Here is a 15,508-nt window from a genome sequence, read left to right on the forward strand (position 1 = left end):
TTTGCATTACTGGATGTATGCATTTACTGCATATTCATTGCCAGAGGAAGTCATCTTTCCTAGCCCCTAAGATTTTTACTTCTAGATATTACAGTTTAATTTAACCAAATCACTATTACCTGGTCTGGCATGGCTGCTCATTGCACTTGCGGATCTGCGGTTCAGGTTTTGTTAAATATTTACACTTCTTATTGTCCACAAGACTGATATTTTTGTTCATAATCTTAGTGCAAGAGACCATTGTCTTTCTTTCACCTAGAAAAAAATAAAGCAGGTATGTGGGAAACCAGGAATATGAAACTTCGTTTAAAAATATTAGATACAGCTATTTCATGTACAGTTTGGCTAAAAGAACAGTAAAACTTGTACAAGAAAATCAAACGTAGCAGAGAGCCCAAGAGAGATATCAAAGTTTGTAGAGAAAATGTGATTTTTCTAATCCAATCCTTGCGCACCACTGACGACTGAGTTTTGCTGTTTTATTCCAGTAACAAGTCACTAGCCAAAACCTTAGTCTTCCTGGAACAATTGTTTCTTTCTCAATCACTGAGATCCCAGTGTTGAGAAAAGCTTGCAGAAAAATTACGTTGAAAGGTATGGTTGTTAAATAATTTATATATTAAGAAAAGGAATGACAAGTCCTGCTTCCCTGTCTTGCTTGAGCTGAGTAGTTCTGCCTGGTTTAGCGTCAGCACTCAGCTGGAGGGAATCAGTACATGCATCCTTTGGTAAGGAGACTGCATTATTCCCTATGAAATAAAGGGGCCACAAAACTGACCTGATCTGTAGGGTAGTAATTTAGAAAGTTGTGTGCTGCCTCTAGAGACCTAGTGCATATTGTTAGAAACCTTGCCCTGATGGTGGGTTGGAGCATGGCGTCTCTTGAAGCTGGAAGCATTGGAAATCAGAATTGTTAATGTAATACCTACTGCAAGCAGTAAATTGTAATTAGACTGGAGCCTAATTTGTAGAAAACTAGCAATCCTTGAATTAATAAAAAATAGGTTCACTCTTTGGAGCTCTTTGTTCCTATGGTTATGTTTTAACACTCTGTTTCTACCTGGAAGTTTACCAGCATGGAGTGTGCAGGAGTTGGGCAGACAAGCTTACAGTGTTCACCAGTGGTCACAAGACCACTGTGCCCAGAGCAGTTAAACTATAAATGTGCATTGTGTGTGTGACCACAGCCGACATTTTACGCAGCATGTGTGTACATGATAGGACATGCAACTAAACTATCACATACAGCATTTGAAATACTTGATAATTACTTCTGCATTTACATATAGATCTATGTATTCATATTCTCCCCCATACTAAGAAGGCTTTTCTATAGTGCAGAGGCTTGCAGACCAGTTACATACATAAAGATGCATGAAACCACAGGGCTTCATCAATAGTTCCATCCTGACACATACTGCAAGTATTTAAGCAAAACTACCAGTAATTGTTATATTCTTTAATCAGACTCAACAAGACATTGATGTTAAAAATTGAAACACAAATATTTACACAGGGTACAAGCTGCAGCATTTTAATTTCGTTATTGCTTTGTATTTAAGCTAAGAACTAAAAGAACAGTTAAAATTATTTTGTCCAAAGTGAGAAAAATCTTTCACTTGTATTTCAGAATATTTGCAGTATAAATACCCTTTATGGAACTTTGTATTAACTCAGCTATTTTAGACAATAAAATAAAATGAAGGCCAGTTACAACAGAAAAATATGATAATAAACATTATAGTAAAACATTTAAATATTTATTTAAGCATTAATATAGAACTAATTACTGACATACCAGATTTTTACGACTTCTCAACATAATAGGTAACGATAGAAATATTTGGGATAATAATGAGAGATTGTGGTAGACTTAAAATTATTCTAAAACTACTTCAGGAAACTGGAAAAAGCATGAATATTCCAAGGGAATAGGAATACACTACTAGGAAACAGAGGATGCTACAAGCACCACATACAAAATACCTTCAGGGAAGAAGCTTTCTTATCAAACCACAAAAAGCATGTTTATGGAAACTACAGTAATCTGTCATGACACCAAGATTGTTCACAGAGTCAAAGGAGATAGAACACTGTGTTCTTATGCTGCTATTATGAGAACGAAAAGCATTTCCAGGCCTTCTTATTCAATCACAAGGTGCACAGAAATTTTCAGGAGTGCTGATCAGACAACCACAAGTGTCAAGGTTATAAGAAGGATAGATAGGTATCAAAAATGGATGTAGTATTCACAGAGATAAGACTGACTAATTGCACATGGCACGAGCGGGTTGCATTCATTAAAAAAACTCTTCAGAGTTTTTTCAGTGTAATCATTTATTTGAATAACTGTCTTTTAAATAGCAGTTTTAAAGGATTTTGTTACAACAATACTGTTCATGTTCCAGTATTTGTTTTCATAATCATAATTTGTTCTTCCAAATTCGCATTTTTAATGGTTTATAAACAAAAACACAGGAAAAATACCACATCAGCATACTAATATATGCCTTTGTAATATTTGTCCCATATGTTTCTGGATCATCCCCAGGTCATGTTACTAATTGTACATATTTGATCTGAGATGGGAATTCAGCTTTTCTGTAGTTTTGAAATGTCTTTTACAGATAATTTATCTTCAATAGGCTCAAGTACAGAGTGGAATGCATATGAACTTTCTATTCTTGTTCTAGCTCTTGCACTTCTATTTCTTCTCAGAAACTGTGTCCTGAATTTCCTTCGCTAATGTAGATTTTGTTCCTGCATTACCATCTTTTTCTACTTAATTTATTTAGTCTGAATATTTTTCTGAAGTTAATCACTATTCTTTTAATATAATCAGGAGGCATGTGACTGAAGAATGTCCAACACTGAATGGAATCATACAAGCCATAATGAGGACATTAATATTAAATATACAACACTGACAATCAGAGTCTTAAATATTTATACACCATGAGTTTTAACTGAAAGTGATATATATCCACACAGAATATATATACATATACATGCGTATTGTACATGCACGGAGTTAATGGTGAATGAAAAGCTGAACATGAGCCGGCAGTGTGCGCTGGCAGCCCAGAAAGCCAACCATATCCTGGGCTGTATCCAGAGAAGTGTGGCCAGCAGGTTAAGGGAGGCGATTCTCCCCATCTCCTCTTGTGAGCTCCCACCTGCAATTCTGCATCCAGCTCTGGGGCCCCAAACGTAAGAAGGATATTGAACAGTTGGACCAAGTCCAAAGCAGGACCATGAAGATGATGAGAGAGCTGGAGCAACTCCCCTATGAAGAAAGCCTGAGAAAATTTGGCTTGTTCAGCCTGGAGAAGAGAAGGCTCTGGGGAGACCTTATTGCAGCCTTCCAGTGCCTGATGTGGGCCTACAAGAAAGCTAGAGGGGGACTTTTTATAAGAAGTAATGGGTTTAAATTGAAAGTGGGTAGACTTAGATGAGGTATCAGGAAGAAGTTCTTCATGGAGAGGGTGGTGAAGCACTGGAACAGGTTGCTCAGAGAAGAGAAGCTGTGCCCATCCCTGGATGTCTTCAAGGCCAGGCTGGATGAGGCTTTGAGCAACATGGTTTAGTGGAAGGTGTCCCTGCCCATGGCATGGGGGTTGGAACTAGATGGTCTTTAAGGTCCCTTCCAACCCTAACCATTCTATGACTCTATGCTACTGTATACACATATATATAGTTTATATACATGAATATTCTCTATACATTTTTGATATATTTGTGTCTGTCTGTCTTTTTGTACATTTTTCTTTTATTTTACCTCCTCCACATACAGCATCACAGTCCTCCCAGCCAGAATGAGTCCACATGAAAAGAGGCTCTGGTACTTTAGAGCTCTGATTCTCAGGAAGAGGATCCAATGGGATTGTGTACTCATAGTGTAGACCATAGCTCTGGTCATGGAAGAGTAGCACCTGCAAGATACAGAGAAGAAAAACCTACCTATGTACACAAGCACTGTGGAAGACAAACTCCGGACTCTGAGATCATCTTGAAATGCATGAAAGAATGACTTCATGCTTTATAGCTTTTCAAGACTCCTGATGGATTTTGTAGAAGAAATAAATGAGAGTACCCAAACCAAGAAAATCAGAAAATTACTTAACATAGAAGTCGAAAAGCTCTCCATGTGAAATAAACAAAAAATCACCACCAATCTGAAGGATTATTATGTTCCAGTTGCTCTTTAATAGAGAGTCTTTCTACATAGAAAGATACATCTGATAGATACATCAGATTTAAAACTACTTTAGATTTACCAGACAATTTCTTGCATTTTAGGGACTTTGAATTGTGAGGTACTTCTTCATTATCTCTCCTTCTTTCTTTCTGGTGGCTATCAACTTTTCTTCCCCACAGTGAAATACATCAAAACTGTACTTCTTCATGGAGAACTTGGTGACTGCAACCCTGAAATGGTGATGTGTGCTATAGTCAGCCAGGACAAAACCATCTGATTTGAATCTCTCTCCTTAAGCAGTACAGCAGCTTTTTATGACATTTGTAGGAATGTTGAGGCCTTTCAACCTGCCTCAAGAAGATTAAAGACCAAGAAGATATGTAAAGATTATTCTTGGATTTAAAGGCATTTTTTTAGAAGTGGGTTGACAGTTATATATATATATGTAAAAGCAGGCATATCTTACATAGATCTCATCATCTTCAGAAGCCTGGAAAAAAATATTAATTACCATGCTGTATGACAGGAATTAGGTAAAAAAACGCCAATCCATATTGTCATACCAATAAATGTAAAGGTGATGTTGTGGGACCTTTGGCTGATATTTTCTCCCAGAGACCTCTCCGAACATAATGGACAGTGGTCCCAGCAATATTGAATATTCCTGAGTGCTCTATCTTCCAGTCACTATTGATTGACTGTTTTCCAGCATCTCGAAGAGCTGCAAAATATATGAAAAAAGACCAATATAAATGTGGTCTGTTCAGTAGTGATTAGGGCGTCCTTTCACTTCCAGTTTAGATAATTTAACAAGTAGGTGAAATCACCTGACTGTTTGCAAAGATATTTATGGATTCTATTATACATGAACTTCAATTGGAACATTCTTCAGAAACAGTTTCTGGAAGGAATGTTTGGCAAAACATGTGTGTTCAACATTACTTGAAGTTAACATGAAGTGTTTTAGTGCCTGACAGACTCCAGCATAATTCAAAATTTGATCACTGAATTAATTTAAGGCAAAGGCAACCATTTTCTATTCCCAAGGTGGTAATTTCTATAAGCCAGACAGGCATGGGAAACAAAATTTTCACAAGACGTTCCTCAAAATCTGTGGAATTAGGCTAAAACTTTTAAAAAATCCTAGTTCAGTATTCTTTCCCCTCTAATATCTACATTTGCCTTTTTCTCCACTTTAGAATGTGACAATTTTACTGTCATCCTACCTAAACACTTATTTTATACACATTTACCACATAATTTGATGCTTCTTACAAATAGGAAAAACTTGTTCTTTTCGCCTGAATCATTCCTCTTTGGTCTATCGCCAGAAACTGTGATCTTTTTATTGTCAAAAGCATCATCAAGTCAGGTGAAATACATTTCATATATTAGGAACACATGATTCTACATTACTTTTCTATAATAAACTGAACAGATTCTTCTGTGAAGGACTTGTGATTTTATCTTATTTTACTTTACTTCAGTTTGGTTTGTTCAGATCAAGCCTGAATAATCATGTGAAGTAGAATATACTTGAAGTCACCTTCTGGACAAGAAACTCTACACATTCCTCTTCACTGAAATTGCATGTTTGGCATCAGACTGCTGTAAGAGAACCTCAACGGTTTAAGCCTTGTCCAAAATTTATTTTTTAAAGATGTAAGTTAATGTGAGTCACTCCTGTAATCATCTTGTCTCCTATTCATATTTATACTGTTATGTTTAGTTTCTATGGGAAACAATGGCAACAGGTCTATGAGCTGGCAGAAAGACAATTGCATAAGACACCACTGATACATATCACTGCAGCACTGTGAAATAACTGCTAAGACTATAAAATCTCTTAACACTGTAGAACACTCCAGTACCTAAAATAACCAATGATTTTACAAGATTTTAAAATCAGTATTTTAGGTTTAAAAATTTTATTATTAATGGCAATTAAGTTCTATTAAGTTCTATGATCAGAGGGGCTGGAGCACCTCTCCTATGAAGAAAGGCTGAGAGAATTGGGCTTGTTCAGCTTGGAAAAGAGAGAGGTCCAGGGAGACTTTATTGCAGCCTTCCAGTATCTGAAGGGGGCCTACAAGGAAGCTGGTGGGACTTTTTACAAGAGCTTGTAGTAATGGGTTTAAATTGAAAGCAGGGAGGTTTAGATTAGATATGAGGAAAAATTTCTTCATGGAGAGGATGGTGAAGCAGTGGAACAGGTTGCCCAGAGAAGCTGTGGATGCCCCATCCCTGGATGTCTTCAAGGCCAGGCTGGATGAGGCTTTGAGCAACCTCGTCTAGTGGAAGGTGTCCCTGCCCATGGCAGGGGGGTTGGAACTAGATGATCTTTAAGGTCCCTTCCAACCCTAACCATTCTATGATTCTATGATTCTATTTAATGTCTAAACTGTAGGGGTCAATCCTCTTCCTAGCAGAGAAACAAAACTGATGTACTCAAAAAACTTTTAGTCCATTCGGGTCATGTGCTTGGATGGAGCAGCATCCTCTCCCCAGACAGCAGCAGACCTCACATCATTTTTTCTTGCCTTTAAAATGAACATGTGTGCCACAGCATGCAGACATGTGGCAGGGACTGGAATCCAGCCCCAAAATACAGAAGTATGCCAGACCCTGCATTTTCTGCTTTCAGATTCCTCACTTGAGCCACTGGGGTTAGACAAAGTAAGAAAGGCTACCATCAAGCCTAAAATTTAGGCTTGGATTCAGGCAGTCCACCTTCTGCTCTTGACTCTGTCACACTCCATATTGTAAGCAAGTTGATTGAGGTTTATTCCACACCACACATGTACTCCCACTGTGCTTAGCTTTAGACAGAGGCAGATTTCCTGTGCAAAGTAATGCAATACAGGAAGAAAATTCAGCACACAAGTTTATTCTCTCTCACATTGTGAAAATATTGAGCAATGCATCTACAACTGAAAAGTCAAAGAAATCAGACTCAGACTGGGAAAACCTACCACAAAGACCGAAATTTCAGTGTTAAAACAAGGGAACTAATTACAAGTATATCTCTGCAGAACATAAAATAGCCATCATCACTATGACAAGTAATGGTGATGAGTGCAATTTTTTAATTACTCTACCAGGGATATACACTCATACAGTTTTAATGAGGTGCAAGAGGATACACAACCATAGAGATGCAACATTTCACAATTCGGCTATTATATCTCCCACTGCTCAGTGGAGAGTAAGAGAGTCTTGGTCTTGGTCCTCCACTTGGTTAATCTGTGCCTACTAGTTGTTTTATTCCTTTTTATGGAAAATTGTACAATACTGTACCTCTACTAATTTGGAAATTTTTGCTTAAATTGACATTGCCATATTTTACATAGAGAGGTTAAGAAAAAAGGTGTTTGTACCAAAACAAGAGAGAAGTTCACATCTTTGTGGATTATGAATTTTGCCTTTTGCTCTCTTCAAAATTTATTAATACTTTCCAGAAAAGTACCAACACAATGTGATTTTGACTGATCCTTATTTTTCTCAAGAAACACAGAAAATCTGAAATTCAATTCTAAATGAGAGCACTTCCACAGATATGTTTTGTCAAGGAAGTAATTATTTAACTTCCATTCAGATTATCATGATTATGCTTTCAAGTCATCTTAAGAAAATCAAGACTTGATATTTGAGTGATGTTCTTAAAACTTCAGCTGAGGTAAGGCTGACTGGTCAGCTGTTCCCAGGGTCCTCCTTATTACCTTTAATAAACATTCCCTTTTCTCCAGTCACTGGGGACTTTACCTAACTGCCAGGACTTTTCATATGTGCTTAAGAGTGGCTTGGCAACTACATCAGGCAGTTTCCTCAGGACCCTGGGACACATCTCATCAAGTCCCATATACTTGTGTATGTTCAGGTTCCTCACGTAGTCGAACCTGAACTATGATGAGAGGGACTTCATTGCACCAGTCCCTGCCTTAACATTCAGGGCCCCAAGAGATGTGGTAAGAGTGTTTACCATTAAACCTGAGGCAAAACACTGTTGAGTACCCAAGCCTTCATATTCATTGCCATTCGTTTCTTGTCTTATTTATCAGGGTGTGTTTGTTTGTATGTCTTCTTTAATCTTCCTTTTGTGACTGACATACTTGTAGAAGACCTTACTATTCTTCGCATTCCTTGTCAAATTCAGCTCCAACTGTGCCCTAGCTTTTCTGATCCCATACTTATACACTGAGCAGCATCCCTATATTCTTCCCAGGATATATATCTCCGGTTCCAACGCCTGTGCCTTTCCTTCTTTCACTTTAGTTTGACCGGGAGGTCCTTACTCAGCCATGCTGATCTCTTGCCTTTCTTGACTAATTTCTTCCATGTAGAAATTGAGAGCTTTTGCAATCTAGGAAGTGTGTCCTTAAATTGTTGCCAGGTCTATTCTGCTCTTTTATCCTTGAGGACAATTTCACAGGGGGTCCTGTCCAATAGTTCCTTAAACAACTTAAAGTTTGCTCTCCTTACATTCAGAGTTCTGGTTTTAGTCTTCATCTGGCCCATATCCCTCAAGATCATGAGTTCCACCATGGCATCATCACTGAAGCCTGGGCTGTCACCAATCTTGACCTCTATAAATAGTTTATCTATGTTGGTAAGAAATGAACAAGGTCCAGTACCACTGTTTCTCTGGTTGGGCTATCACCTGGATTAAAAAATTATCCTTGGTGCACTCCAAGGCTCTCCTGGACTGTTTAAAGCTTGCTGTGCTGTTTTTTTTCCAGCACATACTGGGTTATTGAAGTCCCCAAGCAGGATCAGAGCCTGCAAGCATGATGCTTCCTGTAGCTGAAGTAAGAATGGTTCATCAGCAGACTCCCCTTGGTCAGGCAGCCTGTGGTAAACACCAACCATGAAGTTGCCTTTGTTGGCTTGGCCCCTAACTTAACCCAGAAGCTCTCAACCTGTTCCCTGCTCTTTTTCAAGACAGCTTTGTAAAGTCAATCCACTTTTTATATAGAGGGCATTTGTTACATCTTGATGTAAAATGATTTCAAAAGGTGTTACTTATTAACCATCTTCCATGGCCCTCTTTATATGAAAAGAAAACATGTTTAATCTCAGTGGACTCTGGCCTCTGCTATGGGATCAGATCTTCCACTGTCTTTCTTTGAAATCAGAAATTACAGAATGTAAGGATTTGGTCTAAAGTATTTCAAAACTATTATTATTGTCAGAAATTAGGGGTTCAAAATTCTGTGTTATTTGACAGACCCTCTCTGCTTTCCCACACCCTCCTCCCTCAAAATGTGGTCCAATGTATTGTGGTTTTCTGTGTGGTTTTGGTTTTTTTTTTTACTAGGAAAAATATTCCATAATGGAAATCAGACAGAACACAACACACCTATGAAATTGATATCTGTAAGAAAATCAGCAATTACAATGTCATGCAGGGTTAAATTTCAGGTTCAAAGGGTCTATATCCCTGAAGCAGCTTGAACACATATCTGAGAAAAATGATGCAGCTAATGTACTTCTTTAGTTCAGCTGAAAAAAATAATTTCATTTCCAATTAGCACAGAAAAACTTCAGGTTTTAGACTGCAAGTCATTTGTACAGTGATATACCATTAACCAATCTTATTAATTCATTATGGGGCCTGACCTGTATACAGTAATGGTAACAGACAGTAATGGACCTGTTCCTGCTTCTCCATAAAGGCTTTACAAATTATTGCAGTGGAACAGTGGCTGATCCTCATTCAGAGCGACATTATTGAAATTAAGAAAAGCAATATTAAAGTGATAAGCAATTAAGCTGATTATGTGCTAATTAGCACCTTTCTAAAATAAGCAGCATGACTGACATTATTTCATGGTCATAAAAAAAAATACATTCTTTTTCCATTTTGTAAGGTAAGAGATGAATCAATTTGCTATTCATGAAAAAAGAATTAAATTCCCTAAACACAGTTCCAACATTTATTTATTTTTGCATTATTAAAAAAAATCCTATTTTTGCTGTCCACATATGTTAACACAGTAGACACAGAAGGAAAAAAACCTTGGAAAATTTAGAAAACATGTCAATGAAAATTCAGTTACTGATTTGACACTCTTACATATCCATGTCTATTGTCCACTGACGAACAATGAAATAATCCAGATCTCTAAATCTCATGTGATATCTTAAACAGGTCAGGTGCAGACCTCATGACAAACTAAGGGTCACCCACTGGTAACTTAAGCTGTCATAATTAAGACCGACCATCTTCAACATTCTCTCAGTTTGGAGAACGCTCAGGTAAAAGTTTTTTAAAAGGTAGATATTACTTATGAACTGAACTAAGAATAGTGATCAAACCAGGGCATTTTTAATTTCGTTGTCCTATTTCTCATACTATGTTTCTCTCAATTGAAACTTAAGCAGTGCATGAAAGAGTACCAATTGTAATATTTCATGCATTCAACTGAACCCTGCAACAATCAAATTATCAAATTATATTCTACACAACAGCTTTGGAACTCATTAAAAGAGAATTTTTGTTTTCCATGAAAGACAATTTCATAGAAATGGACAGACTTTAAAAAAAAAAAACAACCACAACAAAACCATTGCAATTATAAATTTGTCCGTTAAAACATTCAGACAATTCAAAATAATGCAAGGAAATACTTTCATGCTTTCTTGTCTAATTTTACAAGTTCTGTTTGACTTTGTTGGTGATTTGCTATATGTAGGTCAGTGTCATTTGATTCCATGTTTCAGCATGGAAAACTCTTTTCACTAGTTTTAATGTTAAGTATTTGCTTTAGTGCTTTCAAGATGAAAAAATGAAATTCATAGAATCATAGAATCATAGAATGGTTGGGGTTGGAAGGGACCTTAAAGATCATCTAGTCCCACCCCCCCTGCCATGGGCAGGGACACCTTCCACTAGACCAGGTTGCTCAAAACCTCATCCAGCCTGGCCTTGAAGACATCCAGGGATGGGGCATCCACAGCTTCTCCGGGCAACCTGTTCCAGTGCTTCACCACCCTCTCCGTGAAGAACTTCTTCCTGATATCTAATCTAAACCTCCCTGCTTTCAAGTTAAACCCATTACCCCTTGTCCTGTCACTAGGGGTTGAAGTTGTTGAAGTATGCAGAATTTTTCTTAAATTCTGCATTTAAAATTTTTCTTAAATCATCGAAATACATTCTTTGAAATATTCGCTAAACAAAATGAGATGAGACAAAAGTTCAAAATAAAACCTATAAGACAAATGGTGCTATAACCATTCTTCTGTTATTTCTACAAAATTTCTTTAAATGTATTCTTCACAGATTTATTTTTCCACTCAGTTTTGTTTCATCACAAAAGCATGTTTAGCTAACACTCTTCAGTGCTGAGCAAAACAAGACATGAACACTAAAACGTATGACATTTACCTAAATAACTGTGAGCTGGTTTTTCTTCCACAACTTTGATTCTCCTTGCTCCTGCAGGTATTACCAATGCTTCCACATAACCTAGGCATGAGACCAGATGTCCCGAGTTAAATATAAAAGTGTAGAAAACTACATCTTGTATGCTTTTTCATTTCTTTTCCCTTATTTTGCTTCTAAAATGTAACATGCTATAACCTATACAGCAATAGTTGGAGGGTTCTTGCAAAATGTTGAAACAAACTATGGAACTGTACATTTTGTGTAATATATAAAGCATGATATATAATTAAAAGAGTATAGCAGAGTAAAAAATAATAACCAGTGAGCCTCGGCAGGTTGAGTTTGGAGCAGATGAAGTTGTGTTTGGCCAAGCAGTTTAGTGCCATCATCACCACTAGACAACCATAAAAGAATTCCATCTTCACTCAGTGTGAGGAGACAAATGATATGGCAGTAAAAACCAAACATCCTCTCATTGTTTGGTTATTGGGTTTTTTTGTTTGTTTGCTTGGTTGATTTTTTTTTTTTTTTAATATTTTGTGCTTCATCTCCCTCTTCTTGCTTTAACACATTCAAACCCTGTTACAAATGGCTTTAGTCTGCTTATTAGTTATTTCATTTACATTACAATTTCTTCTTTGGAGTGTGAGACTAAGGAATGTTGTTGGGCAATTTGCTTTAAGCAAAAAGGGGTGATGCAGGTGAAAAACACCGTGCAAGGGGTGATGCAGGTGAAAAACACCGTGCAAACAGGAATATTATAAATAAATAAAAACATATTTTAGATTATCTAGGTGAACTTCAAAAAGTGGATAGTAAACCAAGTTTTATTCTGTGTAGCTATGTAATGTTCTGTAACAGAATACTGAGCATTTACAATCCCTTTTCAATAACTCTGAAACATGAAGATTAAATTGCTGCAAAGCAGCATTATTTATCTTCAATTTCTTTAAGAGCTAATAACACTTGCTAACTATTGCTGATAGTCCAGCTTCTTGAGAAGGAAAATAAATTACACGGTTATTTAGAGGGCAATACCACAATACTGTGGATTGACAAAGAACCCTGAATAAACTTGAAAGTGTGTGGGTAGTCAGATTAGCTATAGAAGAGAGCTGACACTGCAATTTCTATTAGCAGCCACCTTCTTTGTAGTTTTTGATCTTGCAGTCCTCCAGACTCATCCATGGTTTGGAATTCTTGCTCTGCATTCCCTTCATCTTAAGAGAGGCCAGACATCTGAAGACTATGTCTAACTTTTTTTTTTTTGAAGTACTATACTTCAGTCTATAATGAATTGAATTCCTTGGTTTTTCAAATATATACTATCTGCTTCTAATAACAGGCTTTTTTGATTTCATTTTCTTACTGTTTTGAAGTTCTGCACATTTTCTACTCAAGAAACTGAAAGTGTAATGGTAAACAAATGCTGAGGACAGTTGGCCAAATGCTGTTTCAAAGACTTATTGGAGAGAAGGTATACTTGGTGCATGGTGCACAGAATTAGGATTTCAATCCTCTGCTCTGTCAGCACTACTGTGCTCAAGGCAGTTAATTATTCTCATTCAAAGTACATATCACAGCAGTGTTTGAAAATACCATGTTTATTTGGCATCAGAAAATGCATTTGCTTTTTATGATATGTCGTTATGATTGAATAAATTCACTACTCACAAAGAAAAATGAAAAGATATGACTACTTCATACACATGGCTTTATGTTTTCCCACTGCCTGGCTTGGTTTCATGCCATTCCTCTAGGTAACATCATAATTTGGATATTTATTTTGAAGAACACTAATTGAATCTAACCACTGTAAGAATTCAGTTAATTTATTTACTAAAAATATAAATTTCATTTGACAGATTTTTTAAAAATCAAGGTCTTCTATGAAATATTGTATCAGATAATTTCTTAATTTTATAATTGAAACAATTTGCAATAATTTTGCAGCAATTAAATTTAAAAATACTCATATATTATTATCTTAAAAAAGGTAGAACTGAAGTTCTTGTAAGGAACTGCCTAACTTCAAGAAGTATAGCTTTTTAAGGCTCTCAATGCTCAAAGTAATCAAACAGCTACTTGGTTTCCTGAGTATTTGAAACAAACAAACTAACCTGCTCCTCTGGTATGGTTAAAATCACCTTTAATAACTTTGCATGACTTTCCATTACCATTGCATACACCGCAATGATCTTCACGTGCCAGAGATCCTATTATGCCATCACAGCCAAACTTCTGTGAGAGAAGAAAACAAAGCTATTGAGACACAGGCCATGTTTTTCATAAAGCTGCCTTTAGCATCACAGAAGATTCACAAAATCTTTTAGCTTTAAAAAGACATTTAAGATCATCAAGTCTAACCTTTAACCTAACACTGCCAAGTCCACCACTTAACCATGTCCCTAAACGCCTCATCCACACATCTCTCAAATACCCCCAGGGATGGTGACTCAACCACTTCCCTGGACAGCCTGTTACAATGACTGACAAGTCTTTCAGTGAAGAAACTTTTCCTAATATCCAATCTAAACCTCCCCTGGAACAACCTGAGGCCATTTCCTCTTGTCCTATCACTTGTCACATGGGAGAAGAGACCAACACCCACCTCTCTGCAACATCCTTTCAGGTAGCTGTAGAGAGCAAAAAGGTCTCCCCTCATCCTCCTCAGAGGACAAGTATTTCAGGGTATTCTTGTTGCATGAACCCAGTCACTTAAGAAAGGGTAACTGTATGTACATATATGCATGCATGCATATATCTATCAGTTACTTTGCTGAAGTTAGTACAGTATCTAGCAATGCTGGGTTTGCATTAAAGGTTATTTTTTCTACTGAATTCAATGTGTGCAATGAAAAACAGACAAAGAAAAAAAAACCAGCCCTGTGGGATTTTTAGATAGGAGAGTTTCCAAATGAGGCACTATAAAAGTGACAAAAGAACTTCTATGAACTACACGAATTCTGAAAATCAGGAATAGCATAAGCACTCGGCTTTCATTATCTGTTATTCAGCTCCTTCAGTCTTGGTTTAGATGTGAACTTCTATACTTTTGACAAAGGCAGAACTAGGCATACATATGTACAACCCATGGCAAAATGCACCAATCTGTTGAAAGCTAAGGCTCCCCTTGAAAGATTAAATCAGTTATACTTATTTTGCACTCTGCCACTGTTTGTTATAATCGTTACCATCACAGATACACATTCCCAAGCTAACAGCTGCTTCACATACTGAGCTGCACTGAGTGAAATTAGCTTAAAATATTTTAATATAATACAAAAAGAGCCATTCAGGTCATGCATATGTCAACATGCTATCAGAGAAATAACACATAGGCATAACAAATATAGGTGCTTGCATACGTGTGCTGGTGTATCTAGGTTCAAAAGAGGTAAATCATACCTGGCATCTACCATCTGCACAGACATCTAACCCACGTTGGCCACAAGATGTCCCATCCATCACCTTTTCTGTTAGAAGAATGGGTTGATCCTTCCCAGCCAGTGAACAGAATAAGGTACATGGCTTTTCTGTAGTAGCAATTGATGGAAAAAAACCCAACAAATTGGTGAAAGATCTCTTAACAAACACAGAATTATTATCAACATTATTTTTAAATCTGGTATTTGCTTATCTGAATGGCATGAATCTACATTATCATAATGTTAACTTAGATACAGTGAAAACAAAAATATTTTGATTCTTTTCCTTTCTGTTTGAAATACTCGTTTGTTTTCCTGCTAGATCATGCTAATGCTATAAACTTGGCATGCATAGTATTCATGTTATGTTCAGTGTTGTAATTAAGAATATGTGTATTACAGCTTCTGGAGTATTTTGGTTTTGATCTATACTTTCACTCTACTATATTTTTGGCAGATCATAAATATTGATTACAAAACAAACGTAATACTTTCCAG

The 15,508-nt window shown here is 36.8% G+C and overlaps 1 protein-coding gene across 1 annotated transcript in view; it reads right to left on the reverse strand.

The window, feature by feature from the left end:
- The window catches only part of LOC104506678 (A disintegrin and metalloproteinase with thrombospondin motifs 19), a gene marked incomplete at its 5' end in the record, with an annotated part of 37,273 nt that extends 22,106 nt beyond the window's left edge, over window positions 1–15,167 (reverse strand). The window contains 6 exons of the mRNA XM_010147710.1: window positions 120–255; window positions 3,779–3,932; window positions 4,762–4,919; window positions 11,583–11,663; window positions 13,703–13,823; window positions 14,991–15,167. Of these exons, the coding sequence (XP_010146012.1) occupies window positions 120–255; window positions 3,779–3,932; window positions 4,762–4,919; window positions 11,583–11,663; window positions 13,703–13,823; window positions 14,991–15,167 (827 nt within the window). The remainder of the gene's footprint in view (window positions 1–119; window positions 256–3,778; window positions 3,933–4,761; window positions 4,920–11,582; window positions 11,664–13,702; window positions 13,824–14,990) is intronic.
- Window positions 15,168–15,508: the final 341 nt, after the last annotated feature.

The sequence above is a fragment of the Eurypyga helias genome, unplaced genomic scaffold, assembly GCF_000690775.1.
Source record: "Eurypyga helias isolate BGI_N326 unplaced genomic scaffold, ASM69077v1 scaffold13672, whole genome shotgun sequence".
NCBI lineage: Eukaryota > Metazoa > Chordata > Aves > Eurypygiformes > Eurypygidae > Eurypyga > Eurypyga helias.